At 40.1% G+C, this 19,814-nt stretch overlaps 1 protein-coding gene across 1 annotated transcript in view; it reads right to left on the reverse strand.

The window, feature by feature from the left end:
• The window catches only part of ca11 (carbonic anhydrase XI), a 139,177-nt gene that overhangs the window by 22,870 nt on the left and 96,493 nt on the right, over nt 1–19,814 (reverse strand). The window contains exons 3-6 of the mRNA XM_002938122.5: nt 13,753–13,895; nt 8,534–8,719; nt 6,210–6,305; nt 1,805–1,877 (exon numbers count right to left, since the gene is read on the reverse strand). Of these exons, the coding sequence (XP_002938168.2) occupies nt 1,805–1,877; nt 6,210–6,305; nt 8,534–8,719; nt 13,753–13,895 (498 nt within the window). The remainder of the gene's footprint in view (nt 1–1,804; nt 1,878–6,209; nt 6,306–8,533; nt 8,720–13,752; nt 13,896–19,814) is intronic.

Consider the following 19,814-nt stretch of genomic DNA (forward strand, 5'->3'; position numbering starts at 1 on the left):
ATGGAACGCGCAGTACTTTGCCCATCTGAGCTGAATCAGAGTTGATGATTAATGCAATATAGTTCTGACAACTTTACAACTGCTCAGAAGATAAATTAAGGCTTAAAGGAGAACTAAACCCTAAAAATGAATAGATTAAAAATGCAATATTTTATATACTGAACTTATTGTACCAGCCTAAAGTTTCAGAATCTTAGTAGCAGCAATGATCCAGGACTTCAAACTTGTGGGTCACCATCTTGGAAAGTGTCTGCAACACTCACATACTCAGTGGGCTCTGAGCAGCTGGTGAAAAGCTGAGCTTAGGGGTCATAGCAAATTATCAACCAGAAAATGAGGTTTGTCTGTTATATAAACTGATGCTACAGAGCTGATTATGAAATTCTAATTGCACTGGTTTCTGAGCTGCCATTGAGTAATTATCTATACTAATTACTAATCAGCCTTATATTGTGACAGTTATATTCTATATATACAGTATATTGTGAGTGGGTCAGCTCAGTAAGTGACAGCAGCACAGAACATGAGAAAAGAAGATGGGGGCTACTGGGGCATCTCTGGGGGCACAGATCCCTGCTAAAGGGCTGGGGTTGCCTTGGGCTGGTACAGAAGCCTAAAACATAATGTACAACTATTTCTTTAGTTAGGCTTTAGTTCTCCTTTAAGCCTGCTAGCCATTCTGTATATCAAGGACCCAAATGCACTAAGCTGAACACACCTTGGGACTCATCTGCAAACACCCAATTGCTCCTGTGATGCAACAGGTAATAGGAAAGCCATTCGCTGCACCTCAGCAACCCAAAAGGGTTATGAGTCAGCCAAAGTCAACCAACTCTACGGCATCTCAGTGGCTTCACACTCCCATAAAGGCACTTGTTACAAGTTTTCCCAGGTTTAGTCATGTAAAAATATGGATTAGCTTTCTAATTCTGTTTTGTACATTTGCTTTCTAAAATGTTTCTTTTATTCTAAGTTTTATTCAGGTCAGCCGAAGCCATGATGCGCCACACTTTTATGTACGTTGTTCTAGCAGATGCTTTCAGATATAAATGCCGACTGCACGCTGGGAAAGCCTATAAACAGCATGGAGTTCCATGATAATTCACACAGGATGCAGGACTCGCCTTTATGTGACATTTCAGTAAGTAATGTACATTTTACTAAAGTGACCAAAATTGCAATGCGCCTTCCCCCCCCATTCCCTAGACTAGTATGTTACCCCCATACAGGAGCAATACTCAAATGCACTCACGCCACTTACAATAAATCACATAAGCCGGTAGATTCTGCCCCACTGAGATTTGACGGCATTTCGGAAATAGCTGTTCCTGCCGCTTACAATAGTGAATGCCAATATCCAATTCTATTTCTGAGAAGTTAAAGCTGGGGTGCCTGCCAAAGTTCTTTCAATTCAGTTTTTATAACCCTAATGCACCTACAAAACTCCGTTCATGCTGTATTTGTGCTCAGCATCCCAATGCACATTTCCCGTGAAGGGAAATTAAAATTTTCATATTCTATTCATATTCATCTGCTTTTGTGTAGCCCCCTCCTTTTTCACTTAGGCAGGGTGTCCTTCTGTATTACTTCCCCCCCCCCCCCCACACTCACTCATGATCATCTCAGACCTTAGCAGAGATGTTGTTAAACAGAATTATATTATCAATCAGTTGTGTGATCAGGTCAAATTTCCACTGGAGACTTGATAGCATATCACACATTTTCATTTTGATCATATTCCTTCTCTGGAGTCGGCAAGTTAAAAGGATATTGCTTTGCCCCATGGGATCTTCTGAATTCTTACTTCTGAAAGATATCCTTGTGATGGTTTCTCTGTTCAACATCCTGTTGAGAAATGAATTGGAGTTGTCCGCCACCTTCAAAGAAGGAAACCCCAGAATTAGTATGGGTAATGCAATGAGAATAAAACATATATTTTCCTGCTTTCTGCCAAATGCATTCTGATGGAAAGCTTAGGACTGCGACTCATGCATGATTCATAATGCAAATGCGGAAAAGTCTAGTCAGTTATGTTTTATTTTGATAGCGCTGCTTTAAAGTATGATTTGCGAAATAACCTAGAGAACCCCAAAAAACGAAGGAATTATTACAAATGTGCTGAATCCAAACAACGCTTTATTATGGTGTTGCCATGACTTTTCCTAAAAGGCGCAGAATGCAGATTACAAGGCAGAGATAGAGATCCTACAATCTGAAATGTTTCCTACAACGTATAACAAAGGCTTACAATGATATTTCTTTTTTAATTTACAAAAGCTGGGATTCTTTGGATGCTCGCATGTTACCACAGTCGGTTAGTACTATAAAAGAATAAGCCCATTGCAATATACTGTGAGCATCTGATGCCTCAGGAGCGTATCTATTGCCATCCAAATACTGATCTAACATAATAACACACAATAAATTTGATAGAACAGATGATTCACTTATCACAAAACAAAAGGTTGTGTAACCAAGCTTCCTTCTTGCTGGTCATAGGGAGGCTATTTATGGTGGCTTCCTGTTGGCCTCCTGTTTGATCCTGCTTGCCCCTGTCTCATTAATGTATACTGCAATATTTCAGCCAAGCAAAAGGTATATCAATGCCCTGACATAAAAATGTATATGTATTAATTTATGACTGCAACATTTATATTTTTATTATGTCATGATATTTATGAGGACTCATTTACTTTACTTATGGCAGGATGTAAGGTCAGCCCTATGATATAGCAGGCGGTAAGGACAGGGCTTCTGGTTGTTTGTGGCCACACGCTGCCCAAAACAATTTCCATCAACTCTCTGTCATGTGGTTCCCCTGCAACTCCAATCTGTTGCATCTTCACCATGCAGAAGCAAAGTATAAGGTTGCACTTTTATTTGCAGATAAGTAGTCATTTACATGGCCATCCCATTCCAATATTATGACCAGTATGAACTATGGATTTAACATGTCAGTGGTAATTATTTTGGTATTAGTTCTATAAAATTATAAAGTAAATGGTTTGGCACCTCTTTATGTCCCTGTAAAAGTGGCCATACACGGGCTGATTGTAGCTACCGATATCGGCCCCTTGGACGATTCGGCAGCTTATCAGCCCGTGTAGGGGCAGGAACGAGGGGCACGCCTGACCAATATCTGGCCTGAAATTGGCCAGATATCGATCGGGTAGGTTAAAAGATTTAGTTGGATTGGGGACCGCATCGGCTCGTTGATGCGGTCCACGACACGATTGCCCCATTGCCGCCATTACATTTCGATTGTTTGACCCCGGTGCCAAACAATCGAATTAGCCTACATTTTCCCCGATATCGCCCACCCGTAGGTGGGGATATCAGGAGAAGATTCGCTCCCTTGCTGACCTCGCCAAGCGAGCGGATCTTCACGTGTATGGGCACCTTAAGTCGCTTGTTTACATTCATCAAGGGTTTACAGTTGTTAGGTTCAAGTCTGCCTTTGAGCTCCTACATTTGCTCAAGTTTACAGAAGTTTATCAGCCTTTTAAATATAGGGCCAAATTAAATTAGTAGATAAGTTTTCTTCATTAAATTGAATCTGAACCCTAGGTTCAAGAACATCAAGGACAATAAATAAGTGTTCACCCCCAGTTTCAAACTATCTCATTTGTGGCTTTCCATATCTCACCATAAATGGATTTCAGGCTAAACCCTCGATATATTTTTCATATTGAAACCCAAGCTAGTGTTTTACTTGCTAATACCCACCGACAAAACAGGGACAAAGCTGGTGATATGTGGGATACAGTCGACGACTGAATGTTAGTAGTCTGGAAATCCCAAATTCAACTCCTGTTAATGTGAGGAGGGTAAACCTTGCAAAATACATATTTATGACCATCCCTTCTTAAATTGGGTTATGTGATTTCAGAACAATTCTGTATAAATACAGTTCTTCCTATTCCATCAGTTCACATTAAAGCCCTGTGGTTCTGTAACATCTCATTGCCCCCTCCCCATTTTTACTAGATCATGCCATTGCTAGGAAACAGAGGATGTCCACTAACTTGCTTTATTATAAAGCCTGCTAATTCAAGCTTGATGCCTTAACATCTGTTCAACAATAGAAAGACATCAGCATTTTCTAAATCTAAATAATAAAATATTCCCACTGTGATTTTTATATGTAATGCCCTGGCCCATAATACCCCATACCTCCTCACTGCACTGGAAGGGACTGATACATGAGAGAGGACAAATTTCCCTCAGTACTGTGCCATACTGTGATCTTAATAGCGGCAGAATTTCCGAGTGCATACTGATTTGCCTGCCAGTGTTTCAAAGAGACCAGCAGGAGAGCATCCTTTCAGAGCTTCACGTCAAAAGAAAATGATTAACGTATATGCAAAATATCCAGGGAGTTTATTAATTGAATACTAAAGCAGAGAAGAGTTTTCTTCATTTAAAATGTGACTTAATCTGTGTCTTCATAGAATCACTCAATTCATTCAATTGCCTACACTGTCAGCTGACAATGGCACCGGAACTTTGAACAGTATAAATGCTTTGAGCAAGAACTATAAGTCTATAAGCCTGGTTCTTTGTCATGCATGGATTTTACGTGCTGGGGGAACCACTATTTTGCTATTTTGCTATTTTGTATTTATATCCTTCTTAGAGAACTATAATGCGCTACAGCTTTAAACACCATATTCCATTCCTACACCGTCCAGAAGTTAGGCAGGTTATATATAGGCATTATGGTTGAATGTGATGGACGTACGTCTTTTTTTCAACCCAACTTACTATGTTACTACTATGTTACTAACTAAAGCTTAAATAGAGAAGTAGGGCAGAAAAGTTGTACATTATGTTTTGAGCTTCTGTACCAGCCCAAGGCAACCACAGCCCTATTAAAAGGAAGATCTGTGCCTACAAAGATGCCCCAGCATGCAAGACAACTGTAAAGACCTGAATCATTACTACCACAGAGACGCTGAACCTTTAGGCAGGCACAGTCATTTTAGTATATTAAATATGGCATTTCTAACCATATTCATTTTTAGGGTTTAGTTTTTTTTTTAAGTGGTTGTTCACCTTTAAATTAACTTAGTATTATGTAGAAAGTGATATTCTGATCCAATTTGCAATTAGTCTTAACCTAGCAACCAGGCAAAGGTTTGAAAGAGAGACAGGAATATATACATATTCCTGTCTCTCTTTCAAAGAGAGGGCCTACATAGATAAATAAGTAATAAAAAGTAACAATAACATAATTGTAGCCCCACAGAGCAGGAGTTTTTTTCACTACTGGAGTCAGGGACCCCCATTTGAAGTCTGGAAAGAGTCAGACGAGAAAGCAAATACTTTAAAAACTATGAAAAATAAAAAATGCACCAATTGAAAGTTGCTAAACATAACATACTAAAAGTTAACATGAAGGCGAACCACCCCTTTAACAAGCTGGTAATTAATTAATTAAAACAAATAATAGTTATGAGATACAGGTGCCTACTATAACACAGAGCAGTACTGTCCAACTTATTTAGATTGTAAGCTCTATGGGGCAGGGACCTTCATCCTTTTGTCTCTTTGATTCTTAACTTATTGCAACCGACCTTGTATTTATTATCATACTTTGTATTTATATATTATTGTAATAAACCCCTGTTGTATTAATTTATTGCTCTACTGTACAGCGCTTTATAAATAAAGCTATACATACATACATTACATGTAGTGGGCCAATTATTTCTCATATAGCATGGCCAAGGTTCAGGTAAAATGATGATGTCATACAGTGAAGTCTATGGAGCCTTTATGAAGGAGCCTTGGGGGGCCACATCTAGCCTGAGGGCCTCCAGTTGGACAGCTCTAATACGGATGATGTATCTATGATGTCAGAGCTATTAAATGGTTCAGAAAATGATGAGTATAAGCTGGCAATTTCTCAAAAGCAAAGAGGAGCCTATGCTATATATGCCCTTTAATGTTTTTCTGCCAGTTGACAAGACAGTAAAGGAACCAACTTCATAGGGTTCTTTTATTTCAAGCAATAGTGTTATACTGCATACAATGCTGCTCATATGAAATGAAGAATCCTGCAAACGCACACTAGCAATACATACAGAGCATGCAGAGAAAACACGTTAATCAGAGAACTCAAAAAAGATATTGACAGGGAAGGATATTTTATTACAAAGACAGGACAAGAATCCGTTCTTTGCAAGAAAAGAATTGGAAAAACTCACATTCAAGAATAAAGAGATTACAGCCAGGCCATTGGGGTTGCGGGATGCTTCTGTGACATTACTGTACAAATCCTGGTTATAATGAATCAGCTGCACCTGTAATAAGAAAGGCGTATCTCACAAGGCCCATAGCTAAAACAGGAGATGGAGAGTCGAGGGTCTCAGCATCAAAGACGGGAGACAGATTAGTAGGGAAGGAAGGGAAGAGGCAGGAATGATCACAGATTAATAGCTTCATGAAAAAGACAGAGTGGCGCTTTTAGAAATGGCTCTAAGGAACAAAATACTTGTTTAGCACAGAGCATAAATCAGTTTGATAACAATTTTCAGAAGTTATCAGTGGGGGATAAAACAGAAGATTAACTTGCTTTTTTTTAACTCTGCATTTATTTTTTATTCCGTTTAAATAAACCATTTGAGGAAGATATTACTTTTATGTTTTCCTGTCGCTGCTTTCCACAAATAGAATCCCCTTTTTGCAGAATTCCACAAACAGATGCTGTTTTGAAGTTTTAAAATAATCAACAGATTCTAAATCTTTACAACTCATGAACTATACTGGTTTCATAAATAAACTGCAGCATATATGCCTTGTGCAGTCATGGAAACCATTATACAGAAACCCGTAATCCAGAGAGCTCCGAATTACAGAAGGACCATCTCCCACAGACTCCATTTTAATCAAATGCTCAAAAATGATTCCCTTTTTCTCTGTAATAATAAAACAGTACCTGTACTTGATCCCAACTAAAATATAATTACCCCTTATTGGGGGCAGAACAGCCCTATTGGGTTTATTTAATGGTTAAATGATTCCCTTTTCTCTGTAATAATAAAACAGTACCTGTACTTGATCCCAACTAAGATATAATTACCCCTTATTGGGGGCAGAACAGCCCTATTGGGTTTATTTAATGGTTAAATGATTCCCTTTTCTCTGTAATAATAAAACAGTACCTGTACTTGATCCCAACTAAGATATAATTACCCCCTTATTGGGGGCAGAACAGCCCTATTGGGTTTATATAATGGTTAAATGATTCCCTTTTCTCTGTAATAATAAAACAGTACCTGTACTTGATCCCAACTAAGATATAATTACCCCTTATTGGGGGCAGAACAGCCCTATTGGGTTTATTTAATGGTTAAATGATTTCCTTTTTCTCTGTAATAATAAAACAGTACCTGTACTTGATTCCAACTAAGATATAATTAAGCCTTATTGGAGGCAAAACAATCCTATTGGGTTTATTTAATGTTTAAATGATCTTATAGTAGACTTAAGGTATTAAAAGAAATTATGGAAAGACCCCCTATTGAATTAAATTATTAATTCTTTCTATCATCCTAAAGTGTTTGTTACAGGTATCCTCAGTTTAAGGACCAGTGATACACACACAAATAAATAATTTGTATAGACCAGTCATTTATATTTAGTACATGTTCCGGACCTGTAGATGCCCTCAGCGTGCTTCATAAACAAGCTTTGAACTTTGCATTTATTCCCAAGTATATATTGTTTTTATTTGGAGCTTTTATTTTTTTTTATAATGGAGCTTTTCATTACATACTCATTACTTGGGCCAAAGAAACTACAACGTGAAAGTAAATGTATTTTTACAGTAACCAGGGTTGACTTGGCCTGCTGAAATACCAGGATTTTCCCAGGGTGCCCTGGTCAGTTTGGGCCCTTCTCACTTTGTGGATTGTGAAGGATTAATTCTTTACTATCTTTTTCAGGTTCTTTATTCCAAGAATTAATCTTAGGAAATTCCCTGTTTCATAAAACAGGGAAGATAGTAAAAAAACACGTTCCATTACAGGATAGAATTAATTTAGGACTGTAATGGTGTCAGGGGAAATACCCAATTTATTTCCACAGATATACAGGGCTGGCAGGGTTAGCTTCTCAGGAAGAATTTGCACAGTGTAAATAGGAAAGCAAGTGCTTACTATTGGTTCATGGGACCCTGATATAGTGACACAGTATGACACAGAGTATGGAAACTAAATAGCAGATGACAGGGTGCATTGCAGTTTGGCTGGCTGGTGATTGTACACACACCCCAATACACACATTCCATGGTAAGAGTTTAAATCTCAGTTCTTTCTGGCCCACAAGTATGGATTGGTTTAATAAATAGGATCTGCAAAATGAGTCAGTGATTGTTTTTTCTGTATTAATATTTATTCCATTGCCCTTAATAAGCTATTCTTCATGCAGGGTATAGTTGTGATATATAATATATACAGAATACCAGGATTATTCTAATTATTATTTATACAATTTTAGTTAGGGCCCAACTATTTCCACCCAGCTTTACCTCCCCAGCTGAGGTCTCTTTATTCATCAGATGCTCGGAGCCGATAGAATTTTCACTGCCAAAATGTAGCATCACCTCTTCAAGACGATGGTTATATAAAAGGGGACCACCAGAAATATTCACCGGCTGTTCTTTATCCAAGCGGAAGGAAACATGGCGCCCTGTATTATGCATTGTACCACTGACCTGGAAGGAAGAATAAAAAGGGGTTAAAGAGGCAACTTGCTCAGCTTATTAACATACTGCAACTTAAGTCTCACTATTTTAGTTCATAATATACAGGGAGTTTCCTGAACTCCAGTAAGTTCTGCACAGTATGATAGTCCTTGATAAATAAAAAGAGGAATATATTAACCAAATGTTCCTTGTCAAATGATCTAGACAAATACATTTCACCTTTCGAGAATGTGGTAAGCTTACAGATTCATATAGACAAAAAAAGAGGTACTTTGCACTCACCTAGTAACAATATATAGAATATATATTTCTGCATTAAACTACCAAAACAAAACAGGGATTGTTGGTCCACATATTGCAATAAATTCAAGCCGGCCAACTACGGCAAAGTCAAAAGCTTATAGATTCTGAAAGTGAAAGCAAGGAAAGCAGATATAAAATGCAGCATCACAGACACATTGTTACAAGGCCTGGACTGAGATTCAAAATAGGCCCTGGCATTCCAAGTACACAGAGGCCCAAACAGCCCCCCACCAGCCCAATAAATAGTGACTGTCTGTGGCATCTTACAGCAGCCCCCTTGCATTTGCCAGAATCCACAGATTGCCAGTCCGGGCCTGATTGTTACTGCCTTATTTTGAACCCCTTATTGCCTTTATATCTTATCAGACTTAAGGAAGACTGGAAACCTTTAGCCTAAAGCAAACACAATGAAGTTAACAAAGCCCACTCAGTGGAATCATTTAAGGTAAAGACTAAGGCAGGGATCCCCAACCTTTTTTACCTGTGAGCCACATTCAAATGTAAAAAGAGTTGAAGAGCAACACTAGCACGAAAAATGTTCTTGGGGTTACAAATAGGGGCTCTGATGCCCCTATGTGGACTAACAGCCTACATAAGGGTATTTTTGGCAGTATACCTGGTTTTTATGCAACCAAAACCTGCCCAAAAGCCAGGAATCCAAAAACAGATACCTGCTTTGAGGCCACTGGGAACAACATCCTAGGGGTTGGTGCTCACGAGCCACTGGTTGGGGATCACTGGACTAAGGTAAAGAGGAATTTAACCATAGTTGGAAAGATCTAGTACCATTATACTTGCTGTTTAATGGAGCAGGGAATACATCATGCATCTACAACAGTGATCCCCAACCAGTGGCTCGTGAACAACATGTTACTCACCAACCTCTCTGATGTTGTTCCCAGTGGCCTCAAAGTAGGTGCCTATTTTTGGCTTGGAGGCAAGTTTTGGAAGCACATAGACACATTTTTCCTCCAAGCAGAGCCTCCTGCAGGCCAGCAGCCCACACAGGGCTACCAAATAGCCAATCCTGCAGTGACAAAGGCTGGGGATCCCTTATCTACAACAATAACTTTATTGACATTGTCTACCCAACATTTGCAATTGAGGTATTGAGGAGGGGTAATTAATGGCAGGTATTTAAAAAAAATATAATTACTTTTGGTATGGCAAATATTTGACTATGTTATCTAGTTTCCCTCCAACACTTTTGATCATCACTAATAAATAATCTGAACCTTGCAGTCCATTCACATTATTCAGAATGCTTTACAAGACAGGGCAGCAGACTATATGTGCTGGAGTAAAGGTGCCTGTGCCTTTCAGACTTGGATATGCTTGATAAAGCACCAATAAAGTGCAAAGGGCTTTGTGCATAAAATCCTCAGAAAGGCCAACAATACAGTGCAATACCATATATATTATACCAGGGAGACTAGTAACTCGGGGCTGTATGCTTTGCTTCATATTACAGGCCATCGTGAGAATAAAAAGCTCTTTGTGATTATTACCTTCAGAGAGATCAGCAAGACAGCAATACAAGTTTTGCGCTTAGATCAGAGACTTCAGCTCTGCAATGAAATGAGCTTTGTGCATAACAACTATGGGTGCAACAATACAGTGGCAAATAGGTATAAAACTAAGGTGAAGGGAATCAAGAAGTATCTGATTTAGTTGGGGTTGGGCACGTGAACACAAGGAAAAAGCAGCAAATAAAGCTTCTGCCAGGCATATGGAAATGTGGGAGGGGGTTGTGTGGGCAGGCACTATAACCCAGTAGGACAGCTGGGCACTTAAAGCAAGGGGAGTTGGAATCATGGGTGCTGGGGTGCAGGCAAGGGCTTAGATGTAAAAATAAAAGAAAATAATAATAAGAGCACAGGAAACGTGATATTAAGACTTTAGCATCTTACTGACGGAAGCTTCCCATGCAGGGAAATGCTGAAGTCTAGAGACAAGGATTTTATTGTGTGAGCATTCATTTAAGTCTTAACTTATACCCCTGAGGAAGGTTTTCTGGCTGATGAAACACGTAGCGTATTTTTTAATATTTCCATCCTTGGCTCCGTTTATTCCCTGTGGAAATTCACCTACATATTGCAGCTGTTCTGCTGGATTGGTAAGCGCACATCCATACTCATTCTGGCTACTTTGACTGCATTGCCTGTAATATATACTTACTGGATGTTATAATAAGCAAGTTACAGTAAATAAGTGCAACTGTAGGGTTAATTAATATCAGCCAAGAATGCTAAGATCAAGAGCATTACACTGGAAATGGAATTTCTATGCACAGACATGAAGACCAAAGGCCTCATTTACATCCGCAGACGAAATAAGCCCTCAAATCCTGGCATAAGCAGAGGCAGACAAAAAGAAACATCTATTTTAAAGGGGAGGTTCACCTTAAAGGTAACTTTAGTATGTTACAGAAAGTAATTTGCTGTCGCAAAATCTGTTTTCTTGTAGATACAAAGGCATAGAATAAGGTTACCAGATCATAGAAACGATTCTAAAAAATCCTGATAGAAGCACTGTACTGATTGCAATCACACAGCATTTATTAGAAGTGGCCCTGATTTTACAATACCTGTACATATTATCCATCGGCAGGATCAACTAAAAATGCTAATGAAGATCACAGAGCCCCATTTGTAATAGCGTGCAAGTAATCATAGGTGGATTTTCAATAAGGCTAGGGGAGGTTAGGCCTCCCCAAACTCACTCTGTTTCTGCACTGCTCTGGAACCTTTAGCTTTGGGAAATATTCTTGCATTCCTGCAAGCGCTGCTTCTGTTTCTTCTTGGGCTTCTCCAATAAGAGCAGAGCTCTCTTGAGAGACAGTAAAATTGACCAATTAAGGCACAGATGTGGGCAGGGCTGGGGAGACATTACAAACTGAAGACACTGCAGAAATGAAGACTGATAAGAAGAATCTGCAGGAGGGTTGCCAGGTTGGTGGGTTTTCTGCCAAATTGGGCTACTAATTAAAAGCCCTGGCCTGTTTCCAAAGTACAAACCCACCATGGTGTAAATTTGGGCTAGTTTTTGGAGCCTTGGCGGGTTTGTAGTTGGAAAGTAGCCAAAGTTGTTTTCCTCTGACATGCCTATCCCAGTGCATGCTGGATAATGTGGTTTGTATCTTACAATTAGTCTACAGCTAAGATTAATATAAAACTGCAACATACCTCCCAACATTTGAAAAATGAAAAGAGGGACAAAAAAAAAAAAGAAGTGACCACGCCCACTTTTGTGACCACGCCCCAATTACCACACCCCATTTTTTTCCAAAAAATACTCCTTTTATATAGTAGAAATGGCGGGATCAGAAGCAAAATGTGCTATACCCTCATACTGTACCACCTAAGGAAAACAATATAGCAACTTCTACATATAAAATATAGAGAGAAGGCAGTCAGGTATAAGTGAGTTATAACTTTGTATCAGCTTTGCTCCCCCCATACACAGTGCCCCCAATGGCCCAATAGACAGTACCCCCCATACACAATGCCCCCTTACGCAGTAGCCCCCATAGATGCTCCTTCTATAAGGAGCATCTATGCCCTTTTATAAGGTTGCGCCCCATGCGTATTGACGTCACATGTACGCACGGGGCGCAACCCTATAAAAGGGCCTGTTGCCGCCGCACAAGAAGCAGAGCCGCAGAAGAAGCTGGAATGCCCAGCTACAGCCCATCCCGCTGTGCTGGACATTCATTGAACTATCCTGGACAGCGGGATGCGCTATAAAAACCGGGACTGTCTCGCGGAAAGTGGGACAGTTGAGGGGTATGACTACAATACCCAGCATGCAATTGGACAGTATAGAAAGAAGCTCCCTTTTCTATTACTCTTTGCTGAACCTGAAGCAGCAAAACTAGTATAACCTGCATGGACTGGGCACAGAGGGCAGGGAAACATCATCCCAGTAACTGGAGAGGGGGCGCAGGGCATGGGAAGTGATTATATGCTTTAAAAAGGCATGTTTTCCCATATATACTTTCATTTTTTTAGAATCTTTTTTCAATGCACATATTGGGCTATTTTTGGGCTTCTTTCGAAGTGGCTTTTGGCTAGTTTGGGCTGGTTTTAGAACTGACTTGGGCTGGTTTGGAAAAATAAATCCCCCCAACTTTGCCCCACCTCCTTTAACTTCCGTGGGCTGCTATGCTTCCTAATGCTGCTCTCTGCAAAGCTACAGAAAGCAGCAGGCTCAGGGGTGCAAGTGTTCCCAGATGGTGGTTTCCTAGCGTATTTGCAGGGAAAATGTACTCCATCTTATTTGCAATGGGAAGTTAATCTGCTGCAAATATATATGATTGGTTTGTGTTATTTGATCTTGTGCATGTAAATTGCTTGTCATTAGCAGCCCTTTGGAAAATGGGATACATATAAAATGCTCATACCATAATTAATTTAGACATGTGGGTTGAGCTCCTCCTCATATCATAAAGCAGTCGCTGGTACCTTGTAATGAAAGTTGCAGGATGGGCAATGCAAATATAGTAAAGACAGAATAAATAAAGCTAAATGTGGCCAATGGACTGCATAAGGGCTCAACAAACTTCCTTCCATTATCGATTCCATTTAGTCCTGGAACAGTTGGACTGCTTATATAACAGTTAAAAAATACAGAATGTATTCATTTTTTAATGGCCAGTTTAATAATAAATCCCCTACACAAATGGAGAGATTTAGACATATGAAAATAATTTAACTACATCAGTTTAACTACAAACATACCGTAGTTCCAGTCATACTCAGCCTGAGCGGAGGTAGGAAGGGGTCGAAGATGATTTGGCTGGTGTTAATGTTGATAGGAGACTGCCGCTTGCCGATGGTGCACAGATTCCAAGCAGAGTTAACCAGACCCCAGAATGCAGGACCTAAAGAAGCAGAAACATTTACAGCCATTTTATTTGTATGCAGTATACAGTCATTGGGTCTTAAAGCTGGTGGTACAAGGCAGGTCTCATTACTTTGAAGACATTTTTCTTTTAAACTTATAATGTAGTTTAGAATATAACATGGTTCTCAGAAAAGCCCCCTAAAATGTGAGTTCTTTCTTTTCTCCGAACCTCTAGGTATGGCCAAAAATACTTTTACATTTTCAAAGAGTAAATCTTAAAGAAAAAAAAAAATCAGTTTGTTATCTCTTGATATCAGCATAAAGTATATAAAGAACTATAAAACTCATTCTGCTGGGCTGGAACTGAAGGACACAAAACTGCATGCCTCAAGGCCCATACACAAAGCACTTCTGCCGCTTCCCAGAACAGGTTCAGACTCCTTTCTGTGTCTTAAGCTTACAGGCAAAAGGGAGACCTGTACTTCACCCCCGAGCACAAGAAGATGACTATGTCCACCCATATACAGCCCCTCTGGTATGCAACACTGGAAAGTACTAATGGACTCTTTGCTCTTTGTTCTGTGAGCAGCAGCTGCAGTTTGGGGGTGAAAATTTGCATTGTGGGTGCTTTGTGTTTAATAACTTTAAATCCTCATCGCAAAAATGTACAATATCTTCCTCATGACCCAATGCATCTTTCTCTTTAGTCATGTATGATAAGTTTGCCCAAAAATGCAGTTTCGCAAATTGTGAAATGTGTAAATTGATCTCCCAGAATACACTGAGTAGCCCCAGATAAATATTATGACCTCCAAAACCATTTTCACCTTTTCTATTACCCCAGGTCATTTTTGTTGTGGCATAGCTGTATACTGTAATACCTTATACTGTAGAGGTATGGGACCTGTTATCCAGAATGCTCAGGACCTGGGGTTTTCCGGATAAGGGATCTTTCTGTTATTTGGATCTCCATACCATAAGTCTGCTAAAAATCATTTACTGTAAATATTGAATAAACCCAATAGGATTGTTTTGCCCACAATAAGGATTCATTATATCTTAGTTGGGATCAAGTACAAGGTACTGTTTTATTATTACAGAGAAAAAGGCTTATAATGGAATCTATGGAAGATAGCCTTTCTGTAATTCAGAACTTTCTGGATAATGGGATTAGGGATAAGGGATCCTATACCTGTACTGTAAATCAGGAAAATCCTTGCAATCAGCTAGGATTCTTAAGATTCCCAGTTCAACCCATTATAAATCTGCCCCACAGTTTAATGTGTTGCCTAATTAAATAAGCACATTTTTTCAATACATTTCTTTCCCACGGCTGCTTTGTGCCATGTATAATTATATTTTTCCTGGTTTGATATAGGATTAGAACTCTGTGCTTAATGCTTACATATCAATTCACAGTCCTTTAATCTTTACATGGAACTAAATCAACCACAATCATAAAACAAGACCCCAAAACCCCCAGTAATGTGTCCAAAATTTTGTAAAATGGGAGTGGTATTTAGGGGGTGTGGTCACAAAATGTATGTGCAGCATTTCTTTTTGTCCCTCTTTGCATTTTTCCCATGTTGGGAGGTATGTGTTTGCAATCTACAACTTGCACCTGTTCCTGTAAAGAAGGCATTATCTCCAGTCCCCAGTCTTTTGCCCTATAAACAGGAGTAGGGTTGCCACCTTTTCTCAGTGAGGGAAGAGTACATTGGCAGTAAGTGTGTAATACCGGTGCCGGCCCTAGCGGGTGATTTACCTGCTGGGCCAATCAGATACATTGCTAGTTGGCAACTCTACACAGGAGATGTCTGTTGTGAGGAATCACTAAGAAAGAACAACAAAGGAGACAAATCATCTATTATAGCCCAACTGTATATACACAGTCTGGATTTGTTTCTCTTTACATTTTGTTCTAATAATTCACTTCATTAAACGATTTAATTAACTAAGAGAGAACATTTCTGCGTTTCACAGTCTTCCCTTCCATTCTCCGCTCTCTTCTGTTCAAATCCTTCATTTGAGTTTATCATTTCCCATGACCAGAGAATCAATCACAATTCCCTGTCTATTGACCGATTCAATCTCCAGCAGCTCAGGTTGAATTAACCTTAAAATCCTTTTCTCTTAAAGGCCCTGGAATTCAGGTTACAAATACATGTTGTGAATAGGAACAGGATCCATATCATTTTTTTTTTTTTTTTTTGCAAAAAACAGAAATCCAAAAAAGAGCAAATGCAAAAGGTAAAGCTTTAGATATGGAGAGAAATGCAATTGGTAAGCAGGCACACAGGGGATTTTCACCCTTTACCAGCAGACAATGTTATGCTAAGTTCATCAGTTTTTCTTTCATTTATGTTATTGGAATTGTAATGTTCTGTGCTTCTTTCACATGTAATTTGACTTAGGGCCCCACTTATGGTACTTAAAGGGCAGCTTATTATAGGAAAATTGCTTCCTTACAGGCTAATAACACCCACGATCCAGCTGATGAAAACAATACTATTCTGCCCCCAATAAAATGGATGTAGTGAGCAGCAATATACTGCCCGTACTGGAAGGGAACTCATTGCACATGGCCATGTATGGTGCCCAGGGGCGATTCTGGACATATCGCCGCCTGAGGCGGCTCCTGGATGCTGCCCCCCCGCTCCCCAGCACTTACCTTCTGAGTGCAGGAGCGGGTCCGGGGGCGGTGAGATCGCTAGTGCAGAGAGCGCAATTGCGCTCTCTGCACTAGAAGAGCCGAATTTCCGGTTTAAAAACCGTAAATTCGGCTCTTAAAATTACCAGGAGCGGCTTTTTGCCGCCCCTGGTAACTGGAGCGCTTCTGCCGCCTGAGGCAAGTTTCTCAACTCGCCTAATGGCAGAAGCGCCCCTGATGGTGCCATGCTTAATAAAAAGGTCAGTGCATGACTCCGGTTTCCTCCCACACCACAAAAACATACATGCAGGTTAAAGGAGAAGGAATGGTAAAAACTAAGTAAGCTTTATCAGAAAGGTCTATGTAAATCAGCCATAGGCACTCAGAAACGCTGCACTGAGTCCTCTATCAAAAGAAACACAGGATTTCTTCTCCTTTTGTGTATATATATATATGTACTTTAGTATCAGACTTCCTCTCTTTTAGAGCTCCTTTCAGGTTTGGTTTCCCTCCTCTCTCCCCCTCCCTTCTCCTGCTCCCCCCTCCCATAAGAATGCATAAGAACTTACTCCCCCCTCCCTTAGGAATGTGTGAGCAGAGCTTCCAAAAGCTATAACTGCAGCAGGAAGCTACAAAGACCAAGCTAAAATTGCAGCTGCTATCGGAGGGAGCTTCTAGGGCTGTTTACTCAGGTGTAGTAAAGTTTTCTGCAGAATAAATGTATTGTTCTAGGTGGCACTAATGTGGCAAATCTATTGGCAGTAAAATGCCAAAATGACTTTCCTTCTTCTTTAATTGGCTTCTGACTAAATGCCCATAGTGTGTGTGAATGTGATAGGAACACCTGCTAGGCCCCCCTGAAAAAAAATCTTTGGAGGGGCCAGGCTCACAGCTATCCAAACCTGATCTGCCACCCGCCAACTCCCCACCATTAGCCACCCAATCATGTCTCCTTCCCACTCGCATCTTCCCTCCCCACCAGCAGGTAGGAGAGTGCCTGGAGAGGGGGCACTTTTTTCAGCCGTGGAGGAAGCAGAACCCACGGCCTGGCCACCCTGTCCCCTGCCCCCCCCCCCCAGGGTCTGCTTTCTCTATAGTTAGGCCACTGCTTAGAGTGTAAGCTATTGTGAGCAGGGCCCTCTGATCCTATCATTAAACTGCAATCCTTGTTTGTAAAATGTATTTTTTTTTTATATTAATGTAAAAAACTTTGTAACTTGACTATATAAATACATAATGAGAATAATAAAAAAAGACAGAAAATGCAAAAGAAAAAAAACCCTAGAAAACACAAAATACAGACAAATAAGACTAACTGCAAATTGTCTCATACCAGTGTCTACATAATCCTAAAAGTTACAGCATTTATGCCCTAATCAAGGATGCAGGGGAATATTAAAATATTAACAGGCAAAAGTTAAATCTGCTCGTTTGTTTTCCAGCTTCGGTCGTCAGGATCTGCACCAAGGCTGCATTTCAGGGATTTCCTTAATTAGGCTCAGATGAGTTAATTACCTCAGTAACTGTGACTGAGACTCTTGGCTGAGATGGGAAGCCGCTTGGGTGAATAGAATTTAAAATGGAGATTGTGGTGCAAAGTGCATGCACAAAGCAACGTGTTTCTGCCCCCCACAATGCACTTTGCCACCACCGAGTGCTATAGCTCTATAATACAGCTCTTTGTGCTATAGCTCTATAATACAGCTCTTTGTGCTATAGCTCTATAATACAGCTCTTTGTGCTATAGCTCTATAATACAGCTCTTTGTGCTATAGCTCTATAATACAGCTCTTTGTGCTATAGCTCTATAATACAGCTCTTTGTGCTATAGCTCTATAATACAGCTCTTTGTGCTATAGCTCTATAATACAGCTCTTTGTGCTATAGCTCTATAATACAGCTCTTTGTGCTATAGCTCTATAATACAGCTCTTTGTGATATAGCACATTGTGAATTTTTGCCTCAGGTGGCACTTTACCAGGGGCAGCACAAAGTCCCTGTGGTAACTTGTCTGTTTTTAGACATAAACTATGCTCTTTAGTGGAGGAGACTACATTTGCACTCTTTCCACTATTTTGAACACAGAAGTGAGAGAGAAGCAGGATGGAAGAGAGAACCTTTGGATCTGTCTCTTTGGGGTGCAAAATGCCCAGAATGAAGAGCAGCATCACCATTGCCTTGTGATGTCTCCGGTCCAGTCCTCACCTCTGTCTTTTAGCAAAACTGTCTACATTTCAGAAATATTCATATTGCTAAAGAAAGCAACAAGCCAGGTGGGATTATTTGCTCTCCCTTCCATTTTTTTTGAATCAGGAGACAGATTTGACATTAAAGAGCTGGTGGCTGCATCGATTGAAGCTCTCAGGCTTACTGTGGCAAAATAAAGATCAATGACACTTTTTCTATATGTTTTGACATAGAAATGAGCATCGGTATAATAATATAAATATGCTGCACACTTTTATCCACTCTTTGCTCTTTTTACAGATTTCTTGCTGAAGAGCAGCTTTTGAAGCAAGGCTTTAATGGAGATTTCTTATCTACATAGAGCTTGATGCACGGTCTAGTGTCATAGCCTATTAAATACCTGCTAAAATAAGAGTGTCTCCAAAGAACAATTATCCTCTGTGACCTACTGGATTGCAGCCCAACATATGGTATGCATAGCAATAACCCTCTGCTTAAATCCTATGGCCGGCTTGGGTACCTCCCTCATATGAATACACTAGGCAGCTGCTGCATCGCTCCAAAAAAAAAAATCACATCAAAGGTCACCTATTGAGTATCTCCACATGTTCACTTCATCTGCTGGGCCATTGGGTGTGGGCATACCCTGACTTCTGCTATGGGTTGGATCAGTTATTTTTGGAGTGGGGAGGATTTCCCCATCTATTGGATAGGCATGCTGTTTGGGAAGATGTACATTTCCTATAGGCCATGGGGGTCTGCTTGTCCCCTAGTCCAATGACCTTTATGTAATCCACCTAAAATAATTCATCAGTAGTTAATTGTCCCAATACACCTTACAGGTCCATCCATTTCAGCCCTTAATCAGCACTGAGTATGTTTTGTGTATGGCTCTGCATTAAATTTAATACCAGTTTCTGTACATTGCACGCATACATTTGGTGCAACTTTGTAACTACGCTCTAAAAGTGGCCATACATGGGCAGATTTAAGATGCCGATTCAGGTCCTTCACACCAATTTGGCACCTTATCTGCCCATGTGTGGGCACCCCAACGGGCCTACCCAAACAATATCTGGCCTAAAACTGGCCAGATATTGATCCGGCAGGATTGACTTT

This window comes from Xenopus tropicalis, chromosome 7, assembly GCF_000004195.4.
Source record: "Xenopus tropicalis strain Nigerian chromosome 7, UCB_Xtro_10.0, whole genome shotgun sequence".
NCBI classification, from domain to species: Eukaryota; Metazoa; Chordata; class Amphibia; order Anura; family Pipidae; genus Xenopus; species Xenopus tropicalis.